Source organism: Rhineura floridana, chromosome 2, assembly GCF_030035675.1.
Source record: "Rhineura floridana isolate rRhiFlo1 chromosome 2, rRhiFlo1.hap2, whole genome shotgun sequence".
NCBI classification, from domain to species: Eukaryota; Metazoa; Chordata; class Lepidosauria; order Squamata; family Rhineuridae; genus Rhineura; species Rhineura floridana.
This window is the reverse complement of record NC_084481.1, coordinates 139,263,817-139,284,232: the sequence shown is the minus strand read 5'-3', so window position 1 is coordinate 139,284,232 and position 20,416 is coordinate 139,263,817. Positions and strand designations below refer to the sequence as shown.

Genomic DNA, 20,416 nt, shown 5'->3' with positions numbered 1-20,416 from the left:
CCTAAAAATATGATACATTTTTTTAAGTTCCAGCCCTTTTATTAAGGATGACTGCTTGTTATTGCTTCCAGCTGTATGGAAGAAGAGCACCATGGGAGGACCCTGCTAAATGGGTAATGGACACTTACCCATGGGCAGCCACACCCCAACATCACGAATGGCCTCCTTTGCTGCAACTGCGGCCAGAAGATGTTGGATTTGATGGATATTCCATGCCACGGGAAGGTTCAACCAGCAAGCAAGTTCCACCCAGTGATGCTGAAGGAGATCCTCTGGTGAGATTTGTCAGCTGGATAAAATTATTATTGTTATTGTGTTAGATGGTAGATTGTTAAATGTAAACTTTAGAGGCAATACTTGTTGGTCCAGGATGAAGCAGGTACTTCGTGAAATGTACATGCAGATGACCACAGTATTGCCCGTGTGTGTTTTGTGGGCCATGCTAGGAGTTCAATTATGTTGTAGATGTCATGAAGTCTGCTTGGGTTGTAGTGTCTGTGTTTAAGAGTGTTTTGTGGGAAGTTTCTCTAACTTTTTGGAGAGACTAAAATAATGGTCTAACCCTTCCAAGATAATACCTATCCAGGCCACAGAGCCGTGTAATTGCATATGTAGGTTTACATCGACTGGAGGATCACTTAACTGCCACTGAAAGTATATAGGAAAGACCACCTCAGTACAAAACACTATCTTGGAGCCTTACAAAAAGGCTATGCCTTCTGCAAATTTCTCTCATTGAGTACATTATGGTGCATTTTCCACATTACAGCAACGTCAAGGAAGCTGCTTTTTCCATGGATTCATTCAGTGGCACTGCTATATAAGTGGCCTTGCCCATTACAAATAAGTGGGCAGAACCAATTGTGTGGATCTGTCCCAAAGGATACCAATTCTGTTGGAAAGCCCATGCTAGTGGCTCTGCCCAGACAGTTGTGGGCCTTTAAAACATTAAAGCAGTGCTGTGAAATGAACCCATGGGAAGACAGCTCCCACCACATGACTGTAATGCGCAAAGGGCACATATATGGCTTCATGATTTAGTGACATATCTTTAGTATGAAGATTTTTTTCAACTATTTGTCCTCATGCACTGACTTGCACAATGCTTATGGAACTACATTATCTAAAGAGTCTCAAAGTCTGTTAGATTCTCATGCCACCACACTTCATATGATCTGCAAAAATCTTGCTAAAGTATGGTGACACTGAGTTCACTGGGTGCTGGACATCTTAGAGAAGTTACATTGCATGTGACTTGCAAAAGCCGATACATCAGGGGTAGGGAACCTTTTGGCCAAGGACCACATACATCCCTTATTTCATTTGTGTGTGGGGAGGCCAGAGTGAGAAAATGAAGATAGGTGGAAGGGGAAAAAGGAGGAATGTCAAAATGGATGGAGCGATGGAAGGAGATAGAACCATGAGAGTTCTTGGCAAGCAATTGTTTCAGACCTCTAGCAAGAACAATCTGCCCATCTCCTGGCAGCCCACCAGAGAGGGTTGAAGAGGGAGAGAGAAAAGAGGTGTCAGAAAGAGAGAGAGAAAAGGTAACAACCTTTTGAGGAGACAGTTGGTTAGCCCTTGCATTAGCCACTTTGGACTCTAGCCCAACGCACCACTGGCCTCAGCCCCGCCCACCATCGCCATGTGGGCCCCAGCAGATTACCTTTGAGGGAATGCAGTTCTTGACACATGTAAAATGTTTCACACACCTGCACTACATGATGGGGTGGAAGAAGGTAATTTACAGCCTTCACAGTGAGGCTGAATTACTTAACATAATTGGTAATCAGGGAATTTATTAAACAGGCTTTAAGTTGCCTGCTGGGAGGAAGGGCGGGATATAAATCAAATAATAAATAAATAAATAATCTGCAAATAGGGCTGACGTTCATGTAACACACCTTGTCCTTTGTGTTATTTCCTCAGATGAACATGCTGATGAGGTTGCAAGAGGCAGCTAACTATTCGAGCCCCCAGAGTTATGACAGTGATTCCAACAGCAATAGCCATCACGATGACATTCTTGACTCATCTCTGGAGTCAACATTATGATGCATAACTAGCAGCAACAATTACAATTGATTGCCATGGTTTATCTCCTGACTTGCTTAGAAAATGTAATCACCAACCCATGAGGATAACTGGTCGTTGGTCCAGCTGGAATCTCAGTATTAGAGCTGCAAGAACAATACAGACTTATTCCACCCCTTCTCCTCCCCCCCCCAATTTTTTTCAGTCTCAAATATGGGTGCAGGCAACCCAGTTGATGTTTTTGTACTGTGTTTTATTTTCCTTAATAATAAGAACTGCACTACTTTGTTTTTTGTTCTTTTGACATTGCTGTGAGCTCACATGCCTAAGACACTGAATACATGTTTCCATAAAAACAATAATATTAGTCATAGTAATTTGTGGGGGTAAGAAGAGAAGAAAACAACTGCTCACCTACAAAGCTATGAAACAAGAGCTTTGTGCCATGTACTGTCCAGAAAGGAAGGAAAGGGAGTGGATCTTGGCTATGCTGCTTCTGACCAAACTCATTCAGTAATCACTCAACTTGCATGTCATCTTTCAACCTAACCTCATCTACAGATAGTTCTGGTGCTATAAAATATTTGCTTGCCTTGATGATAATGTTCCATAAAAGGCAAAGAGCTGAAAAATGGAAAATGTGTGCACACACACAAAATGAAGGCTGTTCTCCTGTTTGAGACCTGGCTTTTTATATTTCTGTATTTCATGCAGACAAGAGGCTTAATCCACCGAACGCAGATGTTTCACATCATCTGTTAACTTCCACTGAAGTTTTGTGCCACAATAGCATGTTGTGGACTGTGATCATTTTGGCCAGGTTTCAAAAAATGGATAGTAACATATAAGAAAAATCAAACACATAGCCAGAGTTTTACTTCCACTTTTTGCTTCAGTAGTTGTCACTGTTGAAAAGACAAGCATTTTTTAAAGCTACGTAGCAGCTTTTCTCTTCAGCAATGGGACCTGCATCAGGAAAAAGTGAAAGCCGAACTCCAGTTTCTTTTGGTCATCTGCTCATACCTTAAATGTGAAAACATACGCTTAATCCCTTCAGTTTTTTGTAACATTGTTCTTTAGCCAATCATTTAACAAACTTTTGAGGAGGCAGTTGTTTATCCCTTGCACTGGCCAAGTACAATTTTTTAAGGCTTCATCCTCATGCCATAGAGCAAACTTTGTGAACTCCCTCATGTTCAAAAGCAGCATGTCATGGGTTAAGAAAAATCTGAAGCCCGTTTGGGCTCATCAAACTAGTTTCATAGGGTATCCAATGTTAGTCATACACAGAATAGACCCATTCAACTCAATGGTCTTAAATAACTTAGGTCTACTGATTTCCATGGGTCTGCTCTATGACTTAGTTGGATATCACCCATAGTTCTTTGTGTCCTGGCCAGTGCCTCTTGAAATGAGAAATAGACTTACCTGCCCATTTAGACTTTTCCTCCATACATAAGTTAAATGCATGAGATAAGTGGAACTGCACGTGCTGTCTCTGCCACACTATTGGCTCTGCCCACCTGACATCCGCACGTTCAGCAGGATGTCTGAAAGGGGGCATGTAAACCCAGACACCCCTTATTAGACTTTTGGCTGAATATACAGACATCAGAGGCAGGGCAACATCAAGGGTAAGGCTAGAGGGCGTGGGCATTTAGCCCACACGTGGAGGAAATGCCTTAACAAATATTGAGATACTTACTTAATTCTCTTTCCCTTTGCTTCTCTAACACCAATTACCACCCCTAGGGATAGGCATATTTGTCCGTTGAGATAAAGTCTATTTGCCTAAAACAGCATGTAAACATTTTTTTAAAGAAGGATCATTTTTTTCCTCAGCCAGTGGAAGCCTGGTACCTGTGTAAAATAGAAGTGAGACTGAATGTGCTTACTGAACATCAGTGAATTTCTCCCAGTAAACGTAGACTTTTCTTTTTATATTGGCATTTTTTTGTTAGCTTTTCTATTTTTAAAAATTACGGTGGCTTTTAAAATCTGTGTTCATTAATACCATGCTGAATCCATTCAGGCTGTGTGAAAACAATTAAGAATTGTCCATTTTATTTTATTTTTAAATCATTTTTACTAAGCCAGGTCTTGAGTAAAAGAGAACTGTGTCTATAAAGATGTTGTTGTTGTTTGAAGCGTCATGTTTTTGAAGCGATACGGTTCTCCAATTCTCCTTTTCTTCCTTGCCTCCAAACGCACAAAGTTTAAAATAAAAAAAAGCTTGATGCTTCTGCTGGGAACAAGGAACACCTCACAAAGAATTGCACTCTGGTTTGTGTTGTTGTTGTTTAAAATAGACAGCAGCAACCAATCAACTGTCTTCAGGCTGTACCTCAGCTAGAGCCTCAACACACACACACACACACACACACACCCCTTTTCAGCTATCTTGGGTGCTGATTTTTTAAAGTGATGCCTTACCTACTTTCTACTAATTGTGTTTGAATTCCATTAGTGCTGCATATGATGGGATTGTTTTATTATTTAAACAAAACAGGGCTATAGAAGTCATCTCTTGGAGTACCATTATGTGAGTTGCTGTGAATATTGTTTGTAATAAGATACTGAGATTTCTTTTGTTTTTTACATGTGAAAATAACTAAAAGAGTGAAATGACAGAGTGGGAGAGGGCTTTTCAGAATGTCCATATCAGCTTTCAGCTAATAATTCATTGCACAGATGTTTATCGAATGGAAGCAAAAACAAGTCTTTTCTATGATTCTGTATGGTATCACCTAACCTAAAAGAATGAGCTGGAACCTTTTTTGTTTTAAATATGCAGGCAAAATATTTGCCACAATTTTAACAAGAAAGTGAATCTTTGTAGGGTTAACATGATTCAACAGACACAAGAGCCTTCTTCAGACATAAACAGCTTCTAAGCATGTAGGACAGCCTTCACTAAGCTGGTGCCCTGCAGATGTTTTGGAGTACAACTCCCACCAGCCCAAGCTAGCACAGAGTGAGCTGATGGGAGTTGTACTCCAAAACATCTGGAGGACAAAGGCTGGTGTAGGAGGTCTTGCTCCACTCCAACTTGGATGTGTTGAGCAGCAAACTATATAGGGGGCTTGTAAATGAGTTCACCTGAACATGCTTACGAGCCCATCTGCAATCAGGAATCCCAATTGTGGGGAGGTGAACCCATTTGCAAGCCCCCTTCAAACCTTAATACTCAATTGTGCCAGGGCAGGGGGGGGCACAGCCAGTATGCATGTTTTTGCACCTCCTACATGCTTGGTAAAGCCTGAAGAGGATTAAGGTCACACTACCGTGTCTCATGAGCGGGTAGTTTTTATTATTATTATACCTCATGACTCTATCCTTTCAGTGACATGAGTGAATTTAATCTGTTGTCTTTTGAGCTTTTGGGGAATTTGCTCCGGTTTCATTTTTCTAGAACTGATGACTTTTTGAAATGACACAACAATTTGCAAAAGACAATTTCAGATAACCCAAATGGATTTTAGCTGTTGAATTAGAAAGGGACAATTGAGTGTTTCTTCTTCACAAAATAGAAGGTTACTTAGCTAACCTTAATTCTAATCTGGTTACTGAAAATGGGCCACAGGTGATCCACAGTCCTAAGAAGATCAATCTTAAGATGGTGGGGAGAGCTAGTTTTTCAGCACCCTACTGCTTCTTCCTAACACTGATTGTGGGATACAGATTTGAAAGGTCTCCCAGGTCAAAAATTCCCTTTATGTGGAAATCTTAGTCATGGGAAAATGTTGTCTTTCCAGCCAAGAGGGAGCATTCATATATGAGACCCATGTACAATTTGAACGGCATAGTCCCGAAAGAATTGAACTGCATACTTTTTCTAAATGTTTGAACAGATTCTTAACACCCAATATTGAACACAATCTGATCTTCTTTCAGCATAACACTTTATTTCATAGGAATATATTTGTGTTGTACTCCATTGAAATAATTTTGAGGGGAAATAAGTTTTGGAGGAAAACTTTGCACTGGAAAATGCCAGCTACATTGACCTCGTTGGAACTGTTTCCTACATGACATGTTTTTAAACACTTTCTTTTATACCCCATGGGTGTTGTGGCGTGGGACTCTCTTCCATAGCTCCGGAGCCTTGCAGATCACCTGAACTTGTACCCTGTTTAATGTGGTTGATGGCAACCACACACCAGCTTGGAATCTAGAGCTTGTCTAAGTACTTCATACTGGCAAGTTGTATTGTATATGCGAGGCCTGTCCCTAAGTATGGAATTTAGGAAACAAGTGTTCCTCCGCTGCACACTGATATGGTGTGGGCTGGGTGGTGTGGGCTGGAGTGTCCCTGCATGGTAAGATCTACATGGAATTGTGTAGCAGGAAGTGGTTCCCAGCTGCCATGCTTTTTGCATGCAACATTTTCTAGCTTTGCTGAAAACAGGCGGTTGCACAGTTGATTGTGTTGACTGTCTGTCTGCAGTGCTTGTAGAAGGGTTGCCCTTTCTTTGCTTTGTATCTGCTAAAAACACAGGGACCCTGTTTAACGTAAACTACCTGTTAGTGGTGCAGACAAGGAGGGGCTTTGTTCCATGGAAATTGTGGAATAGGCATCTTTACGTGTGTGCATCTAGGCTCATAATGTATAGAAACACTCAAGGATTCTGTTCACCCTAACTAATATGGTAACTGTTCTGAGAATAATGTATTGTGTATAAATCTGGCTAAACAATTTTTATTACAATTGTGTCCCAATGGCTAAATTATACTGTTTGATTTTTCATGTATCTGTTTGGAAATATTTAGAGTTTGTTCATTTGTATTTTCCAGTCAAGCAGTCTCCACTGCAAAGTGAATTCTGTGAAGATACAATGTGTGAACGACAACACATTGACAATTTGAATTCTTAATGAATGTCTCTAGAAACGTTTAAAAGAAAATGATAAAGTTTGTCTTGATACAGTGATTTTCTTGCAGGTGTGTGCTCTCTGGTGCAGGTTTTTGGGGGAATGATGAAATGTTCATCATTTTAGAGGAAAGGACAACTCTGCATGTGCAAACTTAAAATAAATAAGAAAAGAAAGCATGTATGGTACTGATCTCTCCAGTGAAATGTGTGGAGAAATTCTCTTGTGCAGAAGCCGTAGTTGTCCACAGGGCTCTGGATTGGGAGCATTAAGATTGCATAAATATCAAGAGACACAGGAATTATATACAGGAATAATATGCCTGGGAAAAGCAGTATATGGATGGCCCCATAGATTGGGATCTCAGCTGACTCCACATCAGAGTCCAACGAATCCCATTTGGCTTGTTTTATAAAAACACTTATGTTTTGATATTCAGGGGTGTTTTTTCCTCCACGTATCCTGATGCCATAAACAGGAAAGGAATTCTGTTCTTTTTATTGCTCTTGTTTGGGTCACAGAAAAAGAACACGGAGTAACTTTGTCCTTTTTAATTATCACACAGCCGTAGTGTCCTTTCTGAAACTTCGGGAAGCAGGGTTGTTTGTTAATGCACATTTCTTACCTAGCTCATCTTTTTAAAATAGATAAATAAAAACTCCTTCCCCTTTGAAAATGATGAAATGCTTTATCCAGATTGCTTCCAGTTTTGCATCTCCCTGCCTCTTACAAAATTTGGCATTATTTCCTGTTGTTTTTAGTATAAAACTCTATGCAACATTCATATTTAGTTATAAATTGGAAGCGTACAAAATTTTTATTTCGTTCATAACTGTCAAGACTCATACAAATCATATATTGGATACTGTTTTGTTTTTTATTTTTAGGGTGATGGTACCGGAACAGGGAAGTTTTGGCTAGCCTCTCCCCCTTTTTTGGACTATTTTGCAAAAGAAGAAGCCTACAATGTTGCATTGTCAATGCTTAAAGTTTTGATATTCTGTGTCTTGAAACTTGTCTAAATGTGGCAATTCCCTTTTAAGGAAAATGAAAGAAAAAACAAAAAAAATGTGGATATTAAATGGAAGGTTGCTGTTTTGACCTAGTTGTTTCCAGTGGAACCATTTATGAGAAATGTTCTCTTTAAGATGTACATTTTTTCATTGTAACATAGAAATGTAAATATTTGATTACAAGTGCTGCATTTTGATGAATTTTTTCTAGCCATTTTTAAAGAGAAAAACTAGGAATTGAGTATTTTGTGTACAGTTTGATGTCCCTATTTAATTTTCTGTTACCATTTAGGATTGGAATTTGCAGATGGTATATTTGGAATTATGCCTCTCTCTGGCTTGTCTTTACCTCTCCCCCCATCCTGTGTCATGGAGAATAAAGCTAATGATTGTACCAGTCTTAAATTATTCATGATTCAATAAATTTGATGATTATTTATTCAGACTTGCTGGTCTTACTGCCATTTTTACTGTCGTAAGGATGGGAATGGATTTTGCATAGTTCATCTGCCATATAATTGATAATGGAAATGATGGTGATAATGCCTCATGTTCATCTATCCATTTCCTTGTATTTTGGATCCAGATATTTGTAGTGTTTTTTTATTACTAATACTACTAAATGTATTACCCTAATCCCAGCAACAATGATGTGAGTATGTAGCTGATGAGGATATGCAATACTTATTCAGACTTCGGTGAACTTGGCATTCTAGGGCAGCTCTCTGCAGACAAGGGTTATTTGCTGAATCACAGCAGTTAACTATGCTGACAGTCACAAGCCAATGGATGCACACCCTAAACTGACAGTCTGCATTCACTCAGATGGGCAGGACATGTCTCTCCAGGCAAGTGTTGCTGCTGCTCCTAGAGACCCAAAATGAATGCGAACATTACTAGTGTGATCTTATACAGTCAGCTTTTCAGCTTAAAAAAGAGGGGGGCAGAACATGCTAGAGGTGTATAATATTATGCATGGTATGAAGAATGTGGATAGAGAGAGAGTTTCTTCCTCATTATACTAGAACCCTGGGTCATCCCATGAAGCTGAATGGTAGAAAACACAGAATTGGGGGAGGGGGAGGGAAGGAAGTACTTCTTCACACAGCACAAAGTTAAGCCATAAAATCTGGCACCAAAAGATGTAATGATGGGCACCAACTTGGAAATAGACAAATTCTTGGAGAGTAAAGTTATCAACAGCTGTTTGTCATGGTGATACTGATACATCTGGTATCAAAGACAGATTACCGCTGAGTGGCAGTTACTGGGGAACCCAAATAGGAGCATGCTGTTGTGCTCATGTTCAGTTTGCGGGTTTCCCATGGGCATCTGGTTGGCCACTGTGAGAACAGGATGCTGGACTAGATGGGCCTTGAGTCTGAACCAGCAAGGCTGTTCTTAGGTTGGTAAGCCAGCATCACTGAGTTCAGTAGCACTTCTTTCCAAGTAAGTTGGGTGTAAGAGTACAGCTAAATTATCTACTATTGCTTTTCTGTGTTTAGCTTCTCCAGAGTCATTTAGCAGAGGCAGGTGGGGTAGAGGCATTCTAGGTTTTTGAATGTTTGTAGGCATTATTGATCAAGCAAAGTGCAAGCGTAGAATCCCATAGTTACATTGTAGATAATAATGAAAGACTTGATCCAGAAATAAACAGTTGAATCTCATTGAGGCAAATTGGAGTGATTTAAGAATGTAGGCAACAAGATTTCAGATTGCTTAGCTTCGGCTGGACTGAGACCAAAATTGTTTAGTATGAAGATCTCTCATAGTTGAGAGCTTTCTTTAGAAGAGGAGAGATTTTGTAAATAGTTATCTGAAACTTGCCACCAGATGGCAGCAAACTCAAGCCAATTGAAACCAGACTTTGCTCAGCTGCTTAGGTGACTATATCTTCACATAAGCCCACACTTTTATTTAAAAGTTTTGAGAGAGAGAGTGTGCCGGCACAAAGCAGATATACCTGATGTTATTTTTAGAACGTAAGCTGCCTTACTCTGAGTCAGAGCACTTATCCATCTAGCTCAGTATTGTCTACACTAGCTGGCAGCAGCTCTCTGGATTTTGCACAAAGAACATTCCCAGCCCTACGGGAAGGTGTTGACACAATTGAACCCGGGACCTTCTGTGTGCAAAGCAGAGGCTCTACCACAAAGCCATGGACCTTTCTTTCATAGACTAATTTATTTTCCTAATAATCTTAAAATTAAAAGTTGATAAACCAATTATACCAATAAAGTTTGCCCAAGATCCAGGGTGGGGAATGTGGCCCCTCGGCCTTCGAGCCTCACTGACCCTGCTCTGATCCCTCCAGGGCTTTTGCAGGTCTGGAACTGAACGGTGACAATTGCCTCTTGCTTTATAACAGGAGTGGGGAACAGGTTTGTAGTCATCCAGGGACTTGGGGGGTCTTAGACCCTTTACTTTTTGGGGATCAGGGTCTCAGCAGGGTTTCTCTGTCTCCAGCATCCTTTGAACTAATCAACATGAAAGGGGAGCATATTAGCCACAGAGAAGAGTCTTCTAGCATGCTTCCTTGTCCTTTCCTGCTGCTTGGAACCAATCAGAGTGAAAGGAGGTGAGTCAGCCACTGAGAACACTCTTCTCAGTAGCTATCACTTTCCCCTTTCATGCTGATTGGCTCCTAGGGACATTGGCTGTTGTGGGAGAAGGCATTAACAAGGATCTCATTCTCAACCCAGCAAGGAAAAAAAGAAAGAATGGGAGGAGACGTGGCTTTGACTATCGTGAAGGGACCCTGCACTTCTGAATTTGCCACTACACCACTGGTGGGGAACCTCTACCCCAGGCATCCCCATTTGTACCTTGCCAGGTCATTTTGGGATAGCCACGCCCATATGCACTGTGCCTGATGTAGGACAGATAAGGGTTGGGCTTCGAAGGAACAATTGGGAGCTTAAAGTGGCCTCCTGATTCCAATGCGGGAGCAAAACTAGTAGCATGCCTTGTTCAAGGAGGGGGAAGCAGTTCCCATTCCTTGGGAGCTGCTTCTCCCTCCCAGCACTGCTCTTTGAAGCTGCCCTGTGTGGCTCCTTTCCGCTTCAACATCAGCAGTGGAAAGAAGCAGCACAGTGAAGCTTGCAAAGCATGGGGTTGACGGCACCCTCTGCAGTGCAGTTCCCAAGCTTGAGAATCCCGCACAAGGGATTTTGACAGGTGGATTGCCCCACTCACCTGTCCAAGTTGGCTTGCAGGGTGGGGCAAAGTAATTATCTGGCCCCCAGAGCCAAGAAGGTCCCCCCAACTTTGCTTTATAGTTATGTGGGTACCAGGTGGGCCAATATATATAGAAATCCCTGGCTTTTGCTGAAATGTAGCTTACTGTACAAACATGAGAGCCACACCTGTTGTTCCATGCCCCTTTGCCTCTGGGTCGGCCCACCAGTGGCATGCAGCCCCTGAAAGGCTACCCATCAGAAAATGTGTCCATCAAACTAAAAATGTTCCTCGCCCCTAGAAACATACTTTAGTAGAGCTGGAAGGGGCTAATGAGGCCATCGAATCCAACCCCTTGCTCAGTGCAGGAATCCAAATTAAAGCATTCCCAACAGGTGGCTGTCCAGCTGCCTCTTGAATGCCTCCAGTGTAGGAGAGCCCACTATCTCCCTAGGTAATTGGTTCTATTGTCATGTGGCTCTAACAGGAAGTTTTTTCTGATGTTCAGTACAAATCTGGTGTCCTGTAACTTGAGCCCATTATTTCATGTGCTGCACTCTGGGATTATAGAGAAGAGACCCTGGCCTTCCTTTGTGTGACAACCTTTCAAGTACTCAAAGAGTCCTATCATAGCTTCCCTCAGTCTTCTCTTCTCATGCTCAGTTCTTCCAGTCTCTCCTCTCACAGCTTTGTTTCTAGTCCCCTGATCATCCTTGTTGCCCTCCTCTGAACCTATTCCAGTGTGTCTGCATCCTTCTTAAAGTGTGGTGTCCAAAACCGGACGCGGTACTCAAGATGAGGCCTAACCAATGCTGAATAGAGGGGAACTAATATCTCACACAATTTGGAAACTATATATTTGTTAATGCAGCCTAAAGTAGCGCTTTCCTTTTTTGCAGTTACATCGCACTATTGGCTCATATTCAGCTTGTGATCAACAACAATTCCAAGATCCTTCTCACATGTAGTATTGTTGAGCCAAATATCTCCCTTCTTTTAACTGTGCATTTGGTTTCTTTTTCCTAGGTGTAGAACTTTGCATTTATCCCTGTTAAATTTCATTCTGTTGTTTTCAATGCAATGTTCCAACCTATCAAGATCCCTTTGAATTTTGTTTGTCTTCCAAGGTATTACTATCCCTCCCAATTTTGTATCATCTGCAAATTTGATAAGCATTCCCTGCACCTCCTCATCCAAGTCATTAATAAAAATATTGAAGAGCACTGGGCCCAGGACTGAGCACTGCGATACCCTGCTCGTTTGAGAAGGAACCATTGATAAATACTCATTTGAGTATGATTCTGTAGCCAACTGTGGATCCACCTTACAGTTGTTCCATCCAGCCCACATTTAGCTAGTTTGCTAATCAGAATATTATGGGGCATTTTCTCAAAAGCTTTGCTGAAGTCACCATATATTATATTATTTTTATTTATTATTTGATTTATATCCCGCCCTTCCTCCCAGCAGGAGCCCATTATGTCCACAGCATTCCCAGTCTACCAGGGAGGTTACCTGATTGGAGGTTATCCAAGTCTACCAGGGAGTTAACTCTGCCATAGATATGTAATCTTCTCTTTTCTGTTAAAAATTATGGGTCAGGATTTGTCATTATTAAAAAGTAGCAGCCTCACACCTGCTGTTGCTTGTGAATTCTAAGAAACCAAAAATAAATGTGGTTTCAGTGGTTAAATCAGTGCAGTGTGGCATCTTGATTCAAAATGGTATCCAATAGTATCCAGACTACAACCAAAATGGATAGAAACCCAACCTGGACAACCTCAGAAAAACTCAGTTGGATTACGTAATGTAACTATTAAAACATCTAAAGTAATAAATGTAATTTAAATATATATATAATAACTAGCAATCACAAAACATTGTTAAAAACAATAATATATGGCAATAAAATATCCTTAATCCATTCCATGCATTCAGATCTTATACTAGATCTTCCCCAAACACGTTTCAACCTATGAAGGTGGTCTTCAGTGGGCACTTTGGATTTTTGTTGGCTGGCTGTTACTGAGCTCCTCTGGCATTTTTTGATTTTGTAGGTAATAAATCTGACCTATCGATAAAGTGGAAAACACATATGGCCATCTACAATTACACAACTGTGTGTATAAAAGATATCCATAAATCTACTGCAGAGCTTGGAAGTAACTAGTTACAAGTAACGAATTACTTGTAATTCATTACTTTTTTGAGTAACAAGTGGGTAATTCCTTTACATTTTTATTGCAATAGAACTAGGAGTAATTTTACTACTTTTGTGGAGTAATTGTAATGTTTCCAGAATTACTTTTGGGCATTACTTTGTGGGGGGGAGCAGGGGAAGTCTTCTGCTCCTCTGATTTGTGGATGAAAATCATGTGCCTCAAACTGGGCTTCTATGCAGTGTCGCTCTTTCCTCATGCTCTGTGGATGGGGAGGAGGCGGAGAGTGAGACGGGGTGGAGTGGAGAAAACATTTTAAAAAATGGATAGTGGTGGTGAAGAATGGAGTAGAGGGGAAAAGGATCTGGAGGTCAAGAACATGGATAAAGGAGGAGAAGGAGGCAGCAGCAGAATGGAGATAAAGAACTGTGGAGGTGAAAGATGACAACGTGTGTGTGTGTGTGTGTGTGTGTGTGTGTGTGTGTGTGTGTGTGAGAGAGAGAGAGAGAGAGAGAGAGAGAGAAAATACTGTGTTTGCATTTGGCACACAAAGTGGCCTCCACCACCCTCTCTGGCTACTGTGCTGCATTTGCAGTATTTTAACTTTTTTGCATCTCAGGGGGAAATGTTTGCTTGAGTGAGTGTCCCTTAGTTGGTGGCAGGGCAGGGTCTGGGAGGTGGGTAAGTGAGAAAGATTATGCTGGCTGGCTGAGTGGGGGGGGGGTTGCACTTGGTTTGACGTGCAAAGATCTGAGTAGTGGCCTCTGCCTCCCTCCCCACCACCCTTACCAGCAGAGAGACCACCATTGCTATCTTATGAATAAAAATAATTATTCTACTACCTCTGTATGTGTGTGTTTATTTTTAATGTTGTTTTAGGCTACTTAGATGTGCAGCAGCCAAGGCCAGCACCTTGTAGGCGTTTTTTTAAAGTAACTGAAATGTAATTGTAGTGATTACTTTTGAGAAAAGTAAAGTAATCAGTTACTTTCAGAGCAATTGTAATTGTAATGGTAATTACTGCTTTTTGGGCCATGTAACTGTAATTTATTACTTTTTAAAAGTAATCTTCCAAGCTCTGATCTACTGTATCTACAGAAATACCTACACCATATATTATACAGATCTTGCTCAGTCTCTTAATTTGGACTAGTGAATGTATGGTAAAAATCCAAATTTTAAACAATGCCGGTTAGAATGTGTCACAATTATATCTCAATTTTTTCCTGTAGATATATTCTTATATTACATTATATTATTTATTTATTAGATTTATATCCCGCCCTTCCTCCCAGTAGGAGTTTGGGTCCTAAGATAAGTCAACCCAAGCCACTTGCTCTCCCTCAACACCCAAGCTGCCAACAAGAGCTGCTTTGACAGTGCCCTTTTTCTTCTTTTTTTCTTTTTTGGTAAAAAAAAATGAGGTGCTAGTACTCATATCTTCATCATTATCATTAATAATATTTATATATATTTATATATTTATATATCGCTTAATATGCAAAATCCCTAAGCGGTTTACAAAAACAGCTGCAGCACTGGGGGACTGGAGAAGACCTGCCCTGGGAGTGAGTACCTGAGCACTTGGGTGCTTGCTGCCTCACTCCTCTGGGTTGCTGTCTCTTGAGATAGCGAAGGTCCCAGGTAAGCGCTGCAAGGACTGGGGGGCCCTGCCTGACCCTGACTCCAGAGAGAGGCTGCAGTCAATCTTGCAGCCTCTTGCATCAGCTCCTGGCTGGGTCAGGGGGCATAAAAGCCCAGCTGCCCTTGGTTGAAACCAAAGGGTGTTGTCCCTTGGGGATGTCCTTAGGGAGTCCTGAGGGCAAGGTTGCTACCCCCGTTTGGTTTTGTTTTTTTAAACCAATCTAGAGGAGATTGGTAGAGGGGAGGGTGGATGGTGATGTGTAGTTCCTGTGCAGGGTGAGAGCCTGTGCAGTGAATTGAACAATAGGAGAAAGTCACCAGTTGCCTTCAGAGTAAGAGTCTGCAACTGGCAAAAGGCTGGCCCTCCCTGGGTGTGAGACAGGGGAGGAGTAGATGTGCCCTGTGTGAAAGATATTGAGTGGGTCTGACTGTTCCCAATTCTCACAGAGGCCTACCTACTATATCAGGTAGGTTTTATTGGTGGGCTCTTGTGTCCATATCAGGTGTTTAGGAAGAGTCTTAGTTAGGAGGAGAGAGCCAGTGTGGTGTACTGGTTAGGGTGTTGCACTAGGACCTGGAAGACCAGGGTTCAAATCCCCACAGAGCCATGAAGCTCACTGGGTGACCTTGGGCCAGTCACTGCCTCTCAGCCTCAGAGGAAGGCAATGGTAAATCCCCTCTGAATACCACTTACCATGAAAACCCTATTCATAGGGTCGCCATAAGTCGGGATCAACTTGAAGGCAGTCCCATTTTAGTTAGGAGGAACATGGGTGATGCCACCCCAATTTCAGTGTTTATAGGTAAAGGAAGGTATAGCCATGGGGAGGTGGTGAGCTACCATAGAAGACAAGGGCAAGGCTATCTATGCCCTGTTCCTCGCTCCCACTCCTCTCATGGATGGGTTCCTTGTTGCTCATCTGCTGTGCCCACTGACCTATGTGTGCTGTTATTTAATGCCAGATCAGTACACAATAAGACCACACTCATCAATGATTTGATCAAGGATGAAGGTGCCAATTTGGTGTGCATTATTGAGCCCTAGGTGGGTGAGCTGGGAGGAATTGATCTGAACCAGCTTTGCCCACCTGGATACTTGGTGCAACACCAGCACAGGCTGCAGGGACTGGGGGGGGGAGTTGCTGTGGTCTACAGAATTTCCATCTCTGTCACCACTCTGTCTTGGAGCTGGCTGTGAGGGCCTGCACCTGGTGTCGGGCCAAGGAGACAGGAAACTAGGGTTGCTGCTGGTGTACCCTCCACCCTGCTGCCCGGCAGCTTCTCTGACTGAGCTGGCAGATGCCTTCAAAGAATCATAGAATAGTAGAGTTGGAAGGGGCCTATAAGGCCATCAAGTCCAACCCCCTGCTCAATGCAGGAATCCAAATCAAAGCATTGCCGACAGATGGCTGTCCAGCTGCCTCTTGAATGCCTCCAGTGTTGGAGAGACGACTACCTCTCTGGGTAATTGGTTCCATTGTCATATGGCTCTAACAGTTGGGACATTTTTCCTGATGTTCAGTCGAAATCTGGCTTCCTGCAACTTGAGCCCATTATTCCGTGTCCTGCACTCTGGGACGATTGAGAACAGATCCCGGCCCTCCTCTATGTGATAACCTTTCATGTACTTGAAGAGTACTATCATATCTCCCCTCAGTCTTCTCTCCTCCAGGCTAAACATGCCCAGTTCTTTCAGTCTCTCCTCATGGGGCTTTGTTTCCAGTCCCCTGATCATCCTTGTTGCCCTCCTCTGACCCTGTTCCAGTTTGTCTGCATCCTTCTTGAAGTGCACAGACCAGAACTGAATGCAGTACTCAAGATTCCTTAATGCCCTGTGGGAGTTCCCTGTAGATAGAGCAGGTGACCCTGTTGAAGCCCTTGTCATGCTGTGGAATAGCAAGGTGCATCGGGCTCTTAACACAGTTGCCCCTGAGTGCCCTCTCTGGCACTGTGGAGCCCAGTTTGCACCTTGGTACACCAGTGAAGTAAGGGCAATGAAACAGGCTGGACAGTGGCTAGAGCTCAAGTGGCGAAAGACATGCTGTGAGGCTGATTGGGCATGAGTAAAACATCATAACCATGCCTACTGTGTGAAGGTAAGGGTGGCGAAGAAGGCCCACTTCTCTTCCACCATCACATCCTCAAGTAGTCATCCAGTTGAGTTTTTCTGTATTGTCAGGGGTCTGTTGACATCAACTCCTGGAAACTCCAAGAAACTGGAGTTGTTAACATCAACTCTAGGGAATTCAGAGACCTGTTGGAAGTGAGGCAACAGCAGCTCCTGTTTTGTTCTTTTGTATATGTTCCAGAAGGAAGATAGAGTTAGTGTCCTCCAGATGGATAGGCTTGACTACCTTTACCTGTGGTGCTCTGACTGACTTCATTTCGTCATTAAACTGATAGGGAAGCTTATCTGCCCCTCCTCCTTCCGCCCTTCCCCTTTCTTCTCTTTTTCAACTGTACACCGTTGTCTCTGCTCTCTCCCTGGGCATTGCACCTCCAGCTTAGTTAGTTAGAACTAGATATGCATTTCTAACTACTATGTATTTCTATAAATAAAGTAGCTTGTTCTTATTTTACTCAGTCTTACGTCTCAGTGATCTCAATGCAGGGTAAAAGCCTGCTTTCTTAGGTAAACCCACACACTGGCACACAGCATCTCAGACAGTTGACAATCTCTGCTAATATCTATACAAGCCACCCTGAAAGAGGCAGTGATCCAACGGCTCCTGACAAAGCCCGCCCTGGACCCATTGGTTTGCGACAATTACTGATTGGTCGCAATACCCCCTTCTTAGGGAAGGTGATTGAGAGGGTTGTGGCACAGCAATTGAAAGTACTCTTGGATGAAACAGATTATCTTGACCTATTCCGGTTTGGGTTCAGGCCTGGTTATGGGACTGAATTGGCCTTGGTCACTCTGAAGGATGACCTTTATGATGAGAAGGACGGGGAGTTACTCGACCCTGTTACTCTTACTTGATCTCTCAGCAGCTTTTGATACCATTGACCATGGTATCCTTCTGGGCCAACTTGGTGAGATGGGTATCAGAGGAACAGTTTTACAGTGGTTCCAATCCTATTTCCAGGGTCTTTTTCAGAGAACATTCTATAAAATGATTGTCTTTCAGTCCCCTGACATTTGTGCTGTGTGGTGCCTCAGGGTACCATCTTGTCCCCCATGCTGTTTAACATCTATATGAAGCCCTTGGGAGCAGTCATCAGGAGATTTGGGGTGAGGTGGCAGCAGTACACTAATGATACCCAGCTCTATTTCTTTGTAACATCTGAATCGGGAGAAGCTGTGCAAGCCCTGGACCACTGCCTCGACTCTGTGGTGGCTGGATGAGGGCCAGTAAACTGAATGTGAATCCTAACATGATGAAGGCACTGTGAGTTGGTGGTTCCTGAGCTTGGATAATTGGCCAGTTGCCTGCTTGGATGGAGTCGTAGTTCCTCTGAAAGAGCAGGTCCGTAGCCTGGGGGTGCTCCTGGATCCATCTTTGGCACTAGAGGCCCAGGTGACCTCCGTGGCTAGGAGTGCCTTTTACCAGCTGTGGCTGGTAAGACAGCTGCAGCCTTTTCTGGACTGGGATAGCCTGACCACTGTTTTCCATGCACTGGTAACCTCCACACTGGATTACTGTAATGCACTCTATGTGGGGCTGCCCTTGAGGCTGGTCTGGAAGCTACAGCTGGTGCAAAATGTGGTGGCGAGACTGCTCACTGGGGCAGGGTATCGCCAACATGTCACCCCTCTGCTGAAAGAATTGCACTGGCTGCCCGTTAGCTGCCGGGCTAAGTTCAAAGTGCCAGTTCTGGGGTACAAAGCCCAATACAGCTTGGGACCAGGATACCTGAAAGACCATCTTACCCTTTATATACCCAGCCCATGACTATGCTGTGCAGGTGAGGGCCTCCTACAGATACCATCTTATCAGGAAGTCTGTTCCGCACAAGATAGGAAGCAGACCTTTGGTGTAGTGGCACCTACTTTTTGGAATTCCCTCCCCTTAAATATTAGACAGGCACCATCTGTTATCTTTTCAGTGCCTATTGAAGACCTTCCTCTTTCAACAAGCCCTTTAAGTAGAGACTTTATCCCAGTCTGGGTCTGCGTTGGAACTGGTTTTTAAGATGTTTTTAAAGCTTTTTTCAAAAAGGTGTCTTTAAAGTTTTTTTCCTAAAAGATATTTTTTAAGGTGTTTTGTTTTAATATGTTTTTAAGGATGTTTTGTTGTAATATATTTTAAAGTCTGTTTTATGATGTTTTAGAGTGTTTTTAGTGCTTTTTTTTTTGCTGCCCTGGGCTGCTAGTGGGAGGATGAGTGAGTTATAACTCAAATAAATAAATATAAATAAATAAAAAGAATTTACATGCAACATTATACAAAAAATATGTCAGTAAAAACAACCCACCATTAAAACATTGTTAAATATCAATAAATAATAAAACAGCAGTGTCATTAATGTTAGGAGCCAGGGAAAGCCTGTGTCAGTAGATGGGTCTTTAGGAGGCGTGTGAAAGTGCTGTGGGTGCTAGCACAAAAGTGCTGCCATAGGCAGCATAAAAAGAGGTGACGGTTCTCCATACCATCGAGTACCATCACACCAAACTGCTCTCCAAAGAATCAAAGGGCTATCCTGAGCAATGTGGAATGGGTTGTGCAGGACTGATGGGAAAGGGAGAAATGGCCCCAAATTGGGAGGGCCTCTGCCTGGTTTTGTGTGATCTGTTCCCTCCCTAGCAGCCCCCTGTGCTCCAGGCCACATTATCCTCCTGACCTCCAGGGATCACAGGTGTCACCAAGAGAAAGAGATGCAGGAAATATCACATTTACCAATCATTAAATATATACCACTTTTTTTCTTTTCTTTTTCAGCCTGAGAAAGTGGAATTTTTGACTTCTTTCAGATGATACATCCATTGTTGTTGTGATTTGTTGTATGGAACATGGCAGCAAGAATGAAATAGTTATTTGTAACATCATTACCCTATTGCAAGCAACATAGCTTATCACCTCAGTCCTTTAATAACATTATGGAATAACATTTATATCATTCGATGGCTGTCAACTCACCCCACAGTACAACCCTGGAGTTTGGTGTTCTTAGACTTTTTTTTAATACACTGAATGGCAGTCCTGTTCCCACTTCTTACAAATCTCTAGATGCCCTGCCTCCCCCACAAATGGTAGCCATGACAATATGCTCTCATTATGTCCAAAGCCAGCATTGCAGTTCTCCTATAGTACTCTTGAAGAAAAAGCCCCCTTTCCCCACTAAAAGTAAGGCCATTCACACAAGTGAAGTTCACCCTGCCCATCCATTACATTGCACAGCAATCGTCCATCACATTCTTGGCCCTTAATCAGTCACCTGTTCAACGAGTGAGTGACTGTAGCAATGATAACTGAAATGTAGGGGAATATTGTTTGCTGTGCATGAGAAAATATTGTTTGCTGTGTGCTTCTTAGGGCACAATGGAACATTTTTCTTGTATTTATTTTTATGTAAT

At 42.5% G+C, this 20,416-nt stretch overlaps 1 protein-coding gene across 11 annotated transcripts in view; it reads left to right on the top strand.

Annotated features, from left to right (window-relative positions):
• Positions 1–8,357, top strand: part of NAV2 (neuron navigator 2) — a 444,626-nt gene extending 436,269 nt beyond the window's left edge. For all 11 annotated transcript variants that reach the window (XM_061610652.1, XM_061610648.1, XM_061610646.1 and 8 more), the window contains 2 exons: positions 72–275; positions 1,930–8,357. In XM_061610652.1, coding sequence (XP_061466636.1) covers positions 72–275; positions 1,930–2,055 — 330 coding nt within the window. In that variant the 3' untranslated portion in view covers positions 2,056–8,357. The remainder of the gene's footprint in view (positions 1–71; positions 276–1,929) is intronic.
• Positions 8,358–20,416: the final 12,059 nt, after the last annotated feature.